This window comes from Bufo gargarizans, chromosome 1 (assembly GCF_014858855.1).
Source record: "Bufo gargarizans isolate SCDJY-AF-19 chromosome 1, ASM1485885v1, whole genome shotgun sequence".
Lineage (NCBI taxonomy): Eukaryota > Metazoa > Chordata > Amphibia > Anura > Bufonidae > Bufo > Bufo gargarizans.
Genome location: NC_058080.1, coordinates 676,637,302 through 676,653,097, shown reverse-complemented (window position 1 = coordinate 676,653,097; position 15,796 = coordinate 676,637,302). Strand labels below are relative to the sequence as shown.

General features: G+C 44.5%; 1 protein-coding gene across 3 annotated transcripts in view; it reads left to right on the top strand.

Annotated features, from left to right (window-relative positions):
• ERBIN (erbb2 interacting protein) overlaps positions 1-15,796 on the top strand; it is a 209,115-nt gene that overhangs the window by 188,619 nt on the left and 4,700 nt on the right. For 2 of the 3 annotated variants that reach the window (XM_044276141.1, XM_044276139.1), the window contains 5 exons: positions 4,258-4,401; positions 12,351-12,464; positions 12,894-12,983; positions 13,513-13,605; positions 14,356-14,430. In XM_044276141.1, coding sequence (XP_044132076.1) covers positions 4,258-4,401; positions 12,351-12,464; positions 12,894-12,983; positions 13,513-13,605; positions 14,356-14,430 — 516 coding nt within the window. The remainder of the gene's footprint in view (positions 1-4,257; positions 4,402-12,350; positions 12,465-12,893; positions 12,984-13,512; positions 13,606-14,355; positions 14,431-15,796) is intronic. The other variant, XM_044276140.1, reaches the window with a different exon arrangement.

Genomic DNA, 15,796 nt, shown 5'->3' with positions numbered 1-15,796 from the left:
GTGGTTTCCCAGTGCAGAACTTTCTTGGCTTTGCAACGCCCTGTACTAGTAATTGTCGACTTTGTTTCATTCCCAGGTTTATTATTTTTCGCGTGTGTTCTCGTGCCAAAAACTGTTTGTTGCCAGAGGCAGAGCCAAGCATCCGCTAGAGAATAATCTGCAGTTAATGCTGTGTGAACCTACAACACTGGGATGAGTGGCAGCAAAAATGTCTCCTCCGAGTACTATTAATTGCAGCAGATTACGTTGGGTATTTTTTATTACCCAAGCTCTCTCGTTTAGTCATATTTACTGTTTTGGCAGATTTCCACCACCTGAGCTTACAAGGCATGCTGGTTCTTGTTGTTCAGCTGTGGCAGGTTGTACTCCATGCTGACCTCTGGCTTTTCTATATATAATGGCTGTGGTTTGGTACATTCCTTTGCCTGCTCCATCATCTGTTCTGTATATGAATGGGCAATGAGCAATTCAGAACTTTTTATATAATAAAATGGCTTTCATTAGAGCTTGAAATTCCGATTATCATATCTCTAACCGCAGGCGGTTGGTAACATGTACGTTTCATCAGGCACTACTGCCCCCTAGTGGCAGCTGTTAGGAATCAAATGCACATTTCAACTATTGCAGCATTAGAAATGAGTAGACCTTGGACTAGAAACTCGTAAGTGACAAATGTATTGGATTGTATGATGCTTCCTCTGCATTTGAAAGAACCGCTCTGCCATAACACACTGGGGGCATATTCAGCAATGAAATGTGGAAATGGCTTACAGACTGAATGCAGATTTGTTGAAGTCGAGCCCAGTAATTGCAAATTAATGGGAAAAAAAGGGACCCTGACTTGATAGTATATAGGAGGCATCCAAAATGAGTGCAGCCAATGTGATTTTTTTATTTGGTGTCATATAACTTTTTGTTTTGGAGAGAAATTAAAGAGGTTTTCTGGGACTAGAATATTGATGTCCTATCCTCAGGATAGGTCATCAATATCAGATTAGTGGAGGCCCGACTCCCTGCACCCCCACCAATCAGCTGTTTGAAGAGCTGCGGTGCGCAGGTGAGTGATGCAGCCGCTTCATGGGCCAGTGATGTCACATTCATTGGGTACATGACCGTGAATGGGTCTGGGCTGAAATAACAGGTACCGCCACTATACCATGTATGGCACTGTGCTTGGTATGCCTTTCAAACAGCATATTGGTGGCGGTGTGGGTAGGCGGACCCCTACCGATAAAATATTGATGACCTATCCTGGAGATAGGTCATCAATATTTTACTCCCAGAAAACCTCTTTTAAGACTGATGACCTCCAAACTCTTACACTTTAGAAGTACTTTTCAGAGGCTTCGTTCACATCTCCCTTGAGCAGTCCATTCTTCTATTCCGTCATAGTAACAGGAGAAAGTGATTCCAAGCAAAAAACGGATCGGTCACATGATGGACACCGATGGCATCTGACAGTCCCCATTGACTCATATGAAATCCGTTGAGTTTCCATCATGGTGTCCATCATTTTACTGGACATGCAGCATGCTGATCTAATTTATTGATAGTCTTTGACGGAAGCTCTGAACATAGCCTTAGGCTACTTTCACACGTTAGAGGTCTCCGGCAGGCAGTTCCGTTGCCGGAACCGGAAATTTGTATGCAAACGGATAGCTTTTGTTTCTGGATCCGTCTGACAAATGCATTAAAATACCAGATCCGTCTCTCCAGTGTCATCTGGAAAAACGGATCCGGTATATTTTTTTTCCGCATTTTTTAAGGTCTAAGAATGCGCAGACCAGGAAACTAGATCTCTTTTTCCAGAACACTTGGCATGAATAAATTTCAATGAAAATGAATGACCGATCTGGCATTCTGGCAAGTGTTCCGGAATTTTGGCCGGAGAAAATACTGCAGCATGCTGCGGTATTATCTCCGGCCAAATACTGGAAGAGGGACTGAACTGAAGACATCCTGATGCATCCTGAACGGATTGCTTTCCATTCAGAATGCATGAGGATAAAACTGCATCGTTTTTTTCCGGTATTGAGCCCCTGTGACGGAACTCAATATCGGAAAACTTTAACGCTAGTTCTGCATCATATTTTAGGTCCGTTTTAATCCAGTTTACAATTCTGCTAGTTTCTAACCTCACCCAATAAAGCCTCAGTAGAAGAAGCTTGAGAAACCTCGCCATAACGGAATCTAAAGAATAAATACCCCAACCCTCGGATTTCTGTTTTCACTGCTGCAGGGTAGCATGAGGATTGGACGGGTAGACCCTCAGGTTTTCTGCAGTGAATAAGTAACATTTCCAATGCATGCGAACAGGGTTGTGGAAACCCTATTCATTTGCACTAGAGGTAGGTTGTCCCCAGATGTGATCCGGGATCTGCACCAAACTCCAAGTCAAACTTCTCTTTAGGGTCCTTTACAAGTTCAGAATTTGAGGGTTTCGGCATGGATTCTGCACCAAAATCCTCATTAAATCTGCTAACATGATGTATCCAGTGCACGTGAATGAGGCATTTTGCACCCCATTACCATGGAGCGGAAAAAATCCACTCACGCAGTGGAAAGAAATAATCTGTGAGAAGAATAAGCATATTCATTCCTCTTGTGGATTTCGCAAGGAAACAAACACAGATTAGCTCCATTGAATGGGGCTAATCCTCATGTGGTTATTCCGGCAAAGCAGTCTCTGCTCTGCGGCAGAAACCGGTCATGGATACTCTTGTATATTCAGATCGGATTTGACATGGGTAGATCCAACACATGTGAGCATGACCTAAATGTCCCAGAAAGCAGTGCAGGGTTTTAGTTCTGTCAGTCCAGTAGAAGACAGCAGAATTCTGATTACAGCTCTGGACTACATGACCAGAGCAAGTTAAAGGGGTTATCTCTAGAGATGAGCGAATTAAATCCCATGAAGTGGAATTCGATCCGAATTTCAGGATAAATTCGATTTGCCATGAAGCTGAATTTCCTCGTGCTTCGTGTCAGTGAATCGATTTAACCTGAAATAGTGTAAAAAAATTAAATAAAAAATCATACTTTCCTCCTCCATTTGCTCGCTACGGGCTGCCAGCTTGATTGAAGATCTCTGCCGAAATTCTGTGTGTGTTGACATATGCTGTCACCACGCCGGCCGGCGTGATGACGTAATCTCGCACCAGATCTTCAAGCAAGATGGCGGCGGCCGGCCAGTTGCGAGCAAATGGAGGAGGTAAGTTTGATATAATTTTTTTATGTTAATTTTACACAGTTTTTACACTCGGATGCCGCGATCATGTATGAACACAGCATCTGAGGGGTACAATGACGGGGGCGGCGCTATCGCCGATCCCTGTCATTGCACCCGCTACTTTAAAAAAAAAAATGCACTTTTTTTTGTAAAATTCTGCGAATCAGCCAAATCGAACATTTTAAAAATCCACTCATCTCTAGTCATCTCACTTCAGCAAGTGGCATTTATCATGTAGAAAAAGTTAATACAAGGCACTTACTGATGTATTGTGATTGTCCATATTGCTTCCTTTCCTGGCTTGATTCATTTTTCCATCACATTATACACTGCTTGTTTACAGGAGTTACGACCACTGCTGCAATCCAGCAGCGGTGGTCGAGATTGCACACGATAGGAAAAAGCCCAGGCCCCCCTGCTAGCCGATACCGTGGGAGTGCGCATAGGCAGATACCTTGGCCGATACCATGGCAGCCACCTCATATCTGCACTGCAGCGGTGGCTGTGCTTGCACACTATAGGATTAAGCGCTGGCCTCCCTGGTGACTGGCAACGGAAGCAATATAGACAATCACAATACATTAGCAAGTGCCTTGCAATAACTTTGTCTACATGATAAGCACCATTTGCTAAAGTGAGAGAGACAACCCCTTTAAGTCAAGTTGCTCAGCGGTATGGTAAGATAAGATTACAATTTGAACATTTCCTTTAAGTTTGGCATCCTCTACTGTACCGGTTTTACACTAAAGATAGTGGATTGTACCTGTCGTATGGACATGTATGTCCTGGATGCTTCAGATCACGCCCATTTTCATACAGTCCCCATGTAATAAAGGTTATGGGTATCTGTCTGCATGTGCACCTCTCGGGTTCATGGTACACCTCCCACAGCTGCACGCCTCTCTGTCTGTACAGTGTGTGCATGAAATGTGAGTACATGTGGCGGGTGCGTGTCTGAATAACCCATTGAGTTGTATATATGCATGCTTTACTAATCTGTGATGTTACATCTGTCCTTCTCTATTCAGAGCATGCTGTCACGGTCCTTTAATTCCACTTATACCGCAGCTAGCGGGTCTCTGTATGGCAGCTCTAGAGATCTGCATGGCAGCCAGGGCAGTGTTGCCATGAGTGTAGCTGACAGAAGAGGTTCTGGTGTTCACGTACTTCGTGTGAGTACTTCCACTAGCTGTCTTAGGATGATAGTCATTATACAATACCAGCATGCTGGGTGGAGTTTTGCATATGATTATTGAAAGTTGCCGTGAATCAATAGGGTCGTCCGCTGAAAACTAAAATGGCTGTGTATATGTCCAGTTAATGCGAAACGCAATAAAACATTCTGCTAAAGTGTAATAAGGAACTAACATTAACGATGTTCTGAGCACGGAAGTTAAAGGGCTTGTCTGGGTTCAGAGCTGAACGCGGACATACCCCCATTTTCGCCCCCCTGATATTAGCATTGGAGCATGCGCCGATGCTCTTCCTTGCCCTGCGCTAGATTGTGCAGGGCAAGGGCTGTTTGTTTATGTTTTTGACACGCCGAGGCGGTCACATCGTCGGCACCGATGGGCGGGCTTTAGTGTTCCCTAGCCGTTTTACAGGCCTGCTCATTAGTGCTGGTAAGGTGACTGGGCTCACTGCTGGGCAGAACCCTCCACCTAGCTTTCCCCATGGAGAACCAGGTACGTCACTGGATCCCCTAAAAAAGCCTTTGCCCCGCACGATTCCTGAAATGCTCTGATGCTCATATCAGAGGGGCTGCCTGGGGGAAAATGGGGGGATGTCCAGGGACAACCCCTTTAAGTTTGCATCAAGCTGTGTTTACCAGATCTTCTCCGGTCCCGCCAAGAAATACTGTCCAGTTTTTGCACAACTATCCCACCGTCTGGACTGCAAAAAGAGGGTCTCCGTGAAAAGTATTTGTGCCCTGGTGTGTGGGCATTCTTTGGCTGTCAGCAGATCTGTGCCTATGACACTGGCTGACATGTTACATGTGCGCTTGGCAGCTGAAGGCATCTGTTTTGGTCCCATGTTCATATGTGCAATGAAGTTTTAATATATGCAAATGAGCCTCTAGGAGCAACGGGGACGTCACCGTCACACCTAGGCACTTTGCCCTCTCTGCAACTGCCAAGCCCTCTGCACTATGATTGACAGGGACAGACATGATGACATTTTCACTGCCTGGCCCTGTAAGAGTGCAGAGGGTGTGGCAGTTGCAGCGAGACCAGAGCCTCTAGGTGTAACGGCAACGCCCCCGTTGCTCCTAGAGGCTCATTTGCATATATTAAAACTTCTTTTTTCTCAGCAATGCGGGCACATATGGACATGGGACCAACACAGATGCCTTCAGCAGCCAGTGTCATAGGTACAAATCTTCTGACAGATACCCTTTAATTAGGGTTCAAATGCTGGGAGTTATAGTTACACAGGCAGACACCAGCCTGTTTGATTGAACCACTCAAGAACACGTGCCAATCAGTGGCAGAGAGCACCCACAAAAAATGCTATTGCCCCCCCGTCCCCCACATAAAATAATAGAAATCTCAGGATCTGTCACTAGCAATCTTATGTCTATGTTAGCTTTATTATAAAGGGTAAATAATCAGTGATTTGCCAATGCAATATACTGAATATTTATGTAATGTAATGAACATTTGAAATTAGCCAATTGGACAATATATAATCTACCCCGAATTATCCATGAAGTGTTGGACCCCGATTACTACATTGTGCAAATGTACAAAACAGACATTACTGGCACAGAAGTGTCATTTCCTTGCACCTGCTTCCACTCTACAACAGACCATGATTTGGCATTTCCCCTACTTCTTCTCCCTACACTATAACATGCCCTTTAAAGGGATTATCTGAGACCTATAATGCCCCCCAAAATGCCTGGGCCCCTCATACTGGTTATACTTACCCTGCTCCCCGGCACCGGCATTGCCAATAAGTGGGGCCCAGGCATTTTTTTTGGGGTGCATTATAGGTCTAATGATACCCTTCCCCCTTTGTTTGGACAACCCCCAGGGATCACTTCTGTGGCAGCGCTGCAGGGTGAATGCATGGATTTATCAGTCCTCTGTCTTCAGTTCTCAGCGGTGTCACAAGTAAATCCTACTAAGGCCTCATGCACACGACCGTTGTTGTGTTCCGTTCTGCAAAATGGGGTTACGTTGTTCTGTGATCCGTTTTTGTTTCCGTGTGTCTTCCTTTATTTTTGGAGGATCACCAGACACGAAGGAAAGTAAAAAAAAGTCTAAGTCAAGTTTGCCATGCAAATGAAAGGAAAAAAACGGATGCGGACGACAATCTTGTGTGCCTCTGCGTTTTTTCACGGTCCCATTGACTTAAATGGGTCCGCAAACCGTTTTCGGTGAAAAAAATAGGACAGGTTATATATTTTTTTTACGGACTGGAACCACGGATCACGGACGCGGATGACAAATGGTGCATTAGCAGAGTTTTAAACGGACCCATTGAAAGTCACGAAAAACGGGACAACGGACACGGAATGAAACAACGGTCGTGTGCATGAGGCCTAATCCTGTGTCTCTGTGCTCAGAAATGTCATGTCGCCATTTTCTCCTGTATTGGATCTGTCCTTGTCTTCTGCACGAGTGCAAGTAGTCCGCCGCTTCCAGCTGCTAACATGCCTGCATGTGGAAATGTTATAATCGTATCGGGGCATTGATGGCAGGAGAAGCAAATCCTTCAAAACTTCTACCAGGCTTGTAGATGTTCTGGTATAGGCTAGTATCCGTGCAAATTACTCATGTCAAACACCTAGTCATAGCACATCAAAGGACCATCAGTTACTGCAAATACCTTTTATTATTTCAATTCATCTAAAGCCAACAGTTAAAACTAGATAAAAACCATAACTAATTGGATAACATAGCTGTAGTATACTAAAGTCATAGTCACAGTACACCTTACGTAATAACATAGGAAACAGTATAGGCTGTAAAACTATCCATTAAAACATAACTTTTAATGTATAAAAGCTAAAAAAAAGGGCATATAATAACGCCCTTAAATCAAAAACCCCATTATAAGGCAGAGAACGCCAAAACCGTGTATACCATCTTGTGCATATATGTGTTAGCCAACAAATTGAAAAGAGGCCGATAAGAAAATAGATGGACCTTACCAATCCTGTAGTTCTGCCTGATGTGAGCGCAGCTCAAGATGGAGCGCAGCAAGCGACAAATCTCTCCTGGCGCTCCTTTTCAAGATGCTTTGCTTTTGATGTCACATACGACTTCAACACGTGATGGTGGGGGCAGGGACCTATTCTGTTCCTAGTAGTCCCTAATCAAGCTGTTAGACCCTAATGACTTCCTAATACAGAGTCATCGCCCTGAAAAGAGCGCCCCCGTCCGGAACCTTGCCCTGATCTCAAGGCCCTGGGCAGCCCTCACGCTGTAGTACAATATGTATTCTTAGAGGGTGGTATTTAGGATAGAACCAGAAAGGTGCACCCAAAGAAAATCAATGACCAATATAAAGTGCAAAGAAAACAGAAAAGTGCAAAAAAAAAATTATAATGTGACCCAACGCGTTTCATCTAATTGTTGCTAGTCCCAGAATCATCAGGGGACACGGGGCTAATGTCTCCTGAAATACAAACATATAACAGGAGAAAATAGGACAAAAAGTACTGGGTATCTTCATATGGGCAAAAAGGTTTATCCATGTTCCTCTATACAGAAACCAGCAATGGACTTACTTCTAGCAAGGAGTGTAGGTAATCCCAGAAGAAGTCCTTGGAGGGGATGCAGGATCACAATCCCACTTATGTGTAATAATTTAGGACATGCATGTGATAAAGCTCGTTAGGTAGGTGGGACGCTACCTGGTTTTGAGTGTCCCTGGTTAATACTTGGCGTCTCTAGCAGCGATGAACCGCGCATCTCGCTAGTTTTAATCAGACAGACCCTCCCCCTATCAGGTTGAGTCATGACGTCGATGCATAATCATAATTTAAAAATCCACCAACTTTCCCTTTGTAGTATACGTTTGTCCCAATCGCCACCGCGAGGTGATTTATAGACGCGTTCTATTCCCTTGAATTTGGTGGAGGTTGTTCTCCCCTCGTGGACAGCATGGACATGTCTGGCAATTAGGGACTTATTATTGCGGACATCATTGACATGTTCCCAATACGGCGATGTAGTTCCCTACGCGTAGTGGGGAACATGTCAATGATGTCCACAATAATGAGTCCCTAATTGCCAGACATGTCCATGCTGTCCACGAGGGGAGAACAACCTCCACCAAATTCAAGGGAATAGAACGCGTCTATAATTCACCTCGCGGTGGCGATTGGGACAAACATATACTACAAAGGGAAAGTTGGTGGATTTTTAAATTGGACACCTCTAGCCCGCGGGGCCTCAAGGAACAACTTGATTTTGGGTGTTTTATTTGAGACACTACTTTATTTTTCTATCTCTACATATTTACCACGTCTTGTGGTGAGCAATCGGCGAGAGGACCAGCCTCCTAATGTCTATTATCTGCCCCTAGCGCCTGTAATTTGACAACTGGAATGCGTTTACATCAGAGTACCACCCCTCTCGCTCTTCAATTACTCAGTAGGAGTGGCCCTTTGTAACGTGACCACTCCTGTTCACACACCCTTTGACCTCCCTCATTATTATGCGAATATTTTTTGTGACGCGTCAACGTCATGACGCAACCTGATAGGGGGGGGGGGGGTCTGTCTGTTTAAAGCTAGCGAGATGCACGGTTCATCGCTGCTAGAGACGCCAAGTATTAACCAGGGACGCTTAAAGGTAACCTGTCACCGGGATTTTGGGTATAGAGCTGAGGACATGGGTTGCTAGATGGCTGCTAGCACATTCGCAATACCCAGTCCCCATAGCTCTGTGTGCTTTTAGTGTGGAAAAAAACCTGATTTGATACATATGCAAATTAACCTGAGCGGCGCCCAGGTTAATTTGCATAACTAGGTTAATTTGTTAACTAGATCAGTGGGCAGAGCGGCGCCCAGGGGTCCCCCTGCACTTACTAGTATGCCTGGGCGCCGCTCCGGTGTCTGCGCTCCCTCTGACTGATTTCTTGTAGGAGGCGTGTCCCTTGCTGCAGTGCTGGCCAATCGCAGCGCACAGCTCATAGCCTGGCTATGAGCTGTGCGCTGCGATTGGCCAGCAGTGCAGCAAGGGACACGCCTCCTACAAAAAATCAGTCCAAGGGAGCGCAGACACCGGAGCCTATACCGGGCAAACGGAGCGGCGCCCAGGCATACTAGCAAGTGCAGGGGGACCCCTGGGCGCCGCTCTGCCCACTGATCTAGTTAGTTTTTAGTTTATGCTGTAGTGAAAGGTCCTCTTTAAACAACGCTAGTGTGAAAGTAGCCTTTAGCTCTATTCACAAAATCCCAGTGACAGGTTCCCTTTAAAACCAGGTAGTGACCCACCTACCTAACGACCATTATCACATGCATGTCCTAATTTATGACACATAAGTGGGATTGCGATCCTGCATCCCCTCCAAGGACTTCTTCTGGGATTACCTACACTCCCTGCTAGAAGTAAGTGCATTGCTGGTTTCTATATAGGGGAACATGGATATACCTTTTTGCCCATATGAAGATACTCAGTACTTATTGTCCTATTTTTCTCCAGACGGGGCCGCTCTTTTTTAAGGGCGATGACTCTGTATTAGGAGGTCATCAGGGTCTAACAGCTTGATTAGGGACTACCAGGAACAGAATAGGTCCCTGCCCCCACCATCACGTGTTGAAGTCGTATGTGACATCAAAAGCAAAGCATTTTGAAAAGGAGCGCCAGGAGAGATTTGTCGCTTGCTGCACTCCATCCTGAGCTGCGCTCACATCAGGCAGAACTACAGGATTGGTAAGGTTCATCTACTTTCTTACCGGCCTCTTTTCAATTTGTTGGCTAACATATATATGCACAAGATGGTATACACGGTTTTGGCGTTCTCGGTCTTATAATGTTTTTTTTTTATTTAAGGGTGTTATTATATGCCTTTTTTTTTTTTTGCTTTTATACATTAAAAGTTCTGTTTTAATGATTACTACTGCTCCCTCCTCACACCATTAGATTCTCTATAGCGGTAGACTGTGAAGGTTTCACCATGACTTTCACAGTTGGGCATTCCTTCAATGTAAAACTATCCCCCCATACAAAGAAGAAAGACCCCACAGTGCAGATGGAAAACACTCCATGCCAACCAAGTTCTTCATGTATATTCAAGCTGTATTATAATGCAGGATAATATATTGGATTGTACGGCCATTATTCTGAAATAGAATTCCCCCTTCTTTTTAGAAGAGTTTTCAAGGAACACATCTTGAGTTGATGGCCTCTTCATTTTGGTTCCAAACATAGAGGAGCCTCCGTACAAGTAGCTGCGCCTGCTGCTGGAGCTCAGCCCTGTGCATGTGAATGGGCAGTACTAAGCACAGCCACGTGTATGAATCTGCCTTTTTGCCTGGAAAAATCATTAAAGGGATCATGTCGCTTCAGCGAGTGCCTTATCCCCTTAATTCTGTTGAACAGTGGGGATCGGACCCTCACCAAGCACACATTTTAAAGGTATTTTGGGAGTTCAGTATTGATGGCGCTCATCTGTTTAAAGAGGCTGTGGTTCTTCGGCTGCAGCCTCCTCAAAGCATACCAAGCACAGCGCCGTACAGTGGCTGAGCTTGGAATTGCAGCCCAGGCCCATTCATGTGAATGGGACTGGGCTGCAAATAGGCCATGTGACCGATGAACGGGATGTCGCTGGTCTAGGAAGAGGCTCTGTGCTTGGGGCTCCATGGCCTCTTCAAATGGCTGATTGTCAGGAATGCAGGCAGTCCGATCCCCACAGATCAAATATTGATGATATATCCTGAGGATAGGCCATCAATACTGAACTCCTGAAAAATCCCTGTTAGGTCGGGTTCATATCACCTTTTTATTTTTTGTTCTTCTGATCTTTCAGAAAGACAGTGAAAAAAACGATCCTTTTGAGCATCCATTTTTTTGTCAGTTCCGTCAGATACACGTTATTTTTTTTCTGTTCTTCTGACGGATCAGAAGAATGGGAAACAAAACGGTGACGTGAGCCTAGCCTTAAATGCTTATCTCAAAGATAGGCCATCAACATGTATTCCTGAAAAACCCTCCTGCACATGTGATAAGTATCTGTGGGGTTCGGCTGCTGAGGCTGAAGGGGTATTAATGTTCTTCAGCCTCTTCCACTTTACTAAAGAGAGGCCGTGTCTATTAGAATCGAAAGACCCAATAGCATGATCTCGTATGAGCAGAGAAGCCTTTCTGCCGCGTAAGAAGTGTAATGCTGACTACGTATTAGGTGAGTGTTGGACATACACTGGGTTTGGGGAGAGGGGAGTAAGCTTTTATCGCCTCTGGTGGGTGCTTATCTACCTGGGAACAAAAAGATTGGGCATGTTGAAATCCAACTGACCAATCCTTTCCCCCCCAACATCTGCCATTGGGGAGAGTTGGCATGCTCCCATACACATTAGATGGTCAGCAAGTCCTACAGAACAGAACTCAGAGGGGCATTAATCTATAATGTATGGCCAGATTTCTATGTTATTCCCAGCAATGGGTGCCATGATGGTTGCCATTAGTAGCCATGATGCAACATCTGTTAGAAGTTTGAGACAAAATTATTTAAAATAACAGAATATAGTATTTCCACAGAAGATGACGGCATAGGATTTTGGGAGGAAGGGAGAGATTCTTAATTGCCCTATTAATGGCATTCAGTACACACAGAGTAGACCTGGCTCAGAAGTCCACATCCTGATCCTGTCCATTATACCCGCCGCGCTAGAACTAATCAGATCGTTATAATGCTGACTTTGGCTTTTTCTAATGAGAATACCTTGATTTCCCGCTCTGAGCTGTAATGAATCCTGTTAATGGCTTGAATGTAATAACATTAATTTCTAGATGTTCACTTCACGTCTTCCTGCTAATCGGGTTTAAATATTCAATGACTGTGTCTTTTGCTTTGCTATGCCACAAGCAGGGGCAGTAATACAGCATTGCACGTGGTTTGGGTGCAGTATTAGAATCTAACTCTTTGTTCTACCACTTATTGATAGCACCCGACAGCTGGGAGCACTGGTGAACCTGCACAAGATGATGTGTTTGGACCTGGGCAGCAAAACTATGCAACACTGGTCCACAAGGATAGCGCTTCTGATAGTGGAAAGAAGGTAGGTCTGACTTTCTGGCGTGTATTCTATAATCTGCATACTTTGTCTGAAGATAGATGGTGTAGGGTGGCAAACTGGGCAACTGCCCAGGGCACATTTTACTAGGAAGCTCCAAGAGCAAATTAAAGGGGTTTGTCTGGGTTAAAGAGGAAATGGACAACCCTCGAGAACTGATGAGTACTTATCTGACAGATCCAGCACCCCCTCTCCGGTTCTCCCAGCCAGGCTCTATTTAACCGGCTATAGCGGTGACATCATGTTGGCAAAACATGACTGCTACAGCCAGTCACTGGTCTCTTTTGTGCACCGCTATACCAGTGATTGGCTGCAGCAGTCATTTGACGTCACCACTGCAGCTGGCTAAACAAAGCCTGGCCGGGAGAAACATTCACGGGCGTCTCTAATCCATTTTGTGTAATTAACTTCCAGATGCTGTTGAGCAATGGCCAGATGAGCCAGCCATCGAGGTCACAGAGCAACTACAGCCAGCTACTTCCTCACCATCCCCAGCCAGCTGTGGTAAGCCTGCTTTCCAATGTAAACGTCAAGTTAAGACCTCTCGTTTTCTTCTTAAACAGCCAAATAACTAATGAGGTATAAGAAATACCTGTGCACCACCACCTTTTCTGTCCTTCTAAGTACCACCTTCTAGACCATCAGTGAACATTCGTCACGAGAATAAGCATTAATCTCATCATATTATTGGACTTCTAAATGGTGCAAAAAAGCAGAGCTAAAACCATTATAAGTGATTTTTATGGTAGAACAAATTCGGAGGCTTCAGGTGGTGCTGTGGGATGTCTTCTACTTTGGCTATGTATGGTACTTGGGATTGAGTGATTTCCCTCATCTAAGACCACAACACCTCTTTTGTGCTGGTTGCACCTGTATGCTCTTAACATTTCTATAGGCACCACAATTTTTTGTATAAATAGGCACCTTATTGGTGTTCTCTGTATATACAGTGCATTCATAGAAGGGGTATATAAATCATCATGTTTCTATTGTTGACCCGAGTTACTGATGTGGCTCTCTGTTCTAATTCCAGGTCAGGGTACGGCTGATGAAGGATCCTGAGCTCGGTTTTAGTATATCAGGAGGTGTTGGTGGTAGAGGAAACCCCTTCAGACCTGGTGATGATGTAAGTAGTTCATCTTACCATCAGTACCATTCTGTAGCTTGACACATAATAGTAATTATATTATCACCTGTACCAGTGGGCAAGCCCTTAGGCCAGATTCACATGAGCTTGTTGGGTCTAGGAAACATGTTCCATGTCAGGGCTGTATTTCCCAGACAGAATACTTCAACTCGGCCTGGCTGCGCGTCTACTGTACTATACTCGCATAATGCTTCAAGTACAGTAGGTTAGACCCGCAGTCCGGCAGGAACTCACAGCATCATAAGCTTTTATGATGCTGTGAGTTCGGTCTGGGAAATGCAGCCATTACACGGAGCGTGTTTCCTGGACCTAACGCCCATGTGAAACTGACCTTAGGCGGAGGAGCCTGGACTAATCCTGTGTGGCAGGGCACAGGTTCCTTTTAGCACTATGTGACCCTTAGGCACTCTCTGTGGTGGTGCAGTCATATAGCGTCTTTGTATGGCACAACTTAACTGAAATATTTTTCCCCTAAAAGCAATGTATCTAGGGTAGAATAGATAAATGATAATTGTGCCTGAGTGAGCATATCTGGTATGAAATCTGAGGCACACTGAGGTATTACATGTATGTGCATGATATGAAGGTCTATGAGCCCTTAGCCTTCCATTTTATATATGGGACTAAATAAGAGGGGTACACACAGCGCAGTTGTTTTTTATCCAATGTTCACTACAAGATTTTACCAATAGATTATGATAAAGGAAATAACCATCTCTATTTATCCAGGGCATATTTGTGACAAGAGTACAGCCTGAAGGACCAGCATCCAAATTATTGCAGCCCGGGGACAAAATTATACAGGTAAAGACCAGCTAGTCCTAAATGTGGTGCTCATCACTTGTCCTACTGTCCTCCTCGCGACTAATAACTCACCTCTGCCATCCATCCATTAACATTCATACTCTCCCCTACTTCCTGCACCTTATCTTCTGGCTAGCGGCAAGCAATAGGCAAGTACGAACCATCCATATTATCGATATACTGTATATACATATAACATATACAGCTATGGGTAGATTGACATGGCATAGGGAACCGTAGGCATGCAACAGAGCAAATTCTAAAAGTATGTAATGTTTTCAGCCACATGCTTTTACACTCCGCTGCATTTAAAAGATTGTCCAGGATTAGAAGAATGTGTGTGCCGCTATTTCCCAGAAACGGAGCCGCACTCGTCTTTGGGTTGTGTCTGGTATTGCAGCTCAGCGCTATTTACTTGAATGGGGAAGCTCATGTTTGTCCTGTTGGAAAACTGCTGTTATCCAAGTGCATTTCCTTTCTCGAAACTAGAGAAGTCTTTACATGTTCTTTATAGACTTGACTGTTCAGTATATTAAGAAGGTGTATATCATTAGGCTCCTGGGTGGTGGAGAAAAGTAGCATTTAGGAAAGGGCTGCATTTTTGTGGGCTTTTTTTAAGAGTTGTGTGTGGTCTCTAGTGTGTTTAAGGTTTAGGGTAAGTGTTGAGAGATTTGGTCATAATTTGAATTGGGTTCTATTTGGAATCGAAAGTGCTACAATTAGCTTGAAAATTTGTGTATGACACTCAGTCTTCTTGTTTCTCTTTTAAAAAAAATCATATTTTTTTTCCTCTCTCATTTCTCACTCTATCTCTCTCTCTTTTTCACCAAAAATCACCTGAATCAAATCACCAAAAATTCAGATTCGGCATCACCTCGAACATTAAACTAAATTCTGGTTGAATCCAATTCACTTAGAATTGATTCAGTAATGTCCAGATGTTGGGGTGATGGACATGGGATCTAGGGCTGGATTCTCCTAAGAGTCCATACATCCTAAGCACACCTGTATTTCAACACCTATGTCACGGGGTAGCTGGTTAAAGAAGTTGTCCAAGTTCAGTTGCACTCCGGTCCTCTCTGCTGCTTGGTGCTGGTTGCAGCAGTGAGGTTCCATGCACACAAGCCTGCAGTGAATCTCTGGCCTCAGCAGTGATGTCCCGTTTAATGCTGAGGTCAGTTGTTGGCTGCATGGTTACCTGTGTGCATGGAATGTCACAGCAGCAGCCAGGAAGAGCATCAGCAGCAGAGAGGACAGGAGCAAATGGGGCGAATATGGCTTCTTTTTTTTTTGCTATTTTATCACATTTACAAGGGCTACCCAAGTTTTTATTGCACTCGGACAACGCCATTAAAAGGTATATTCC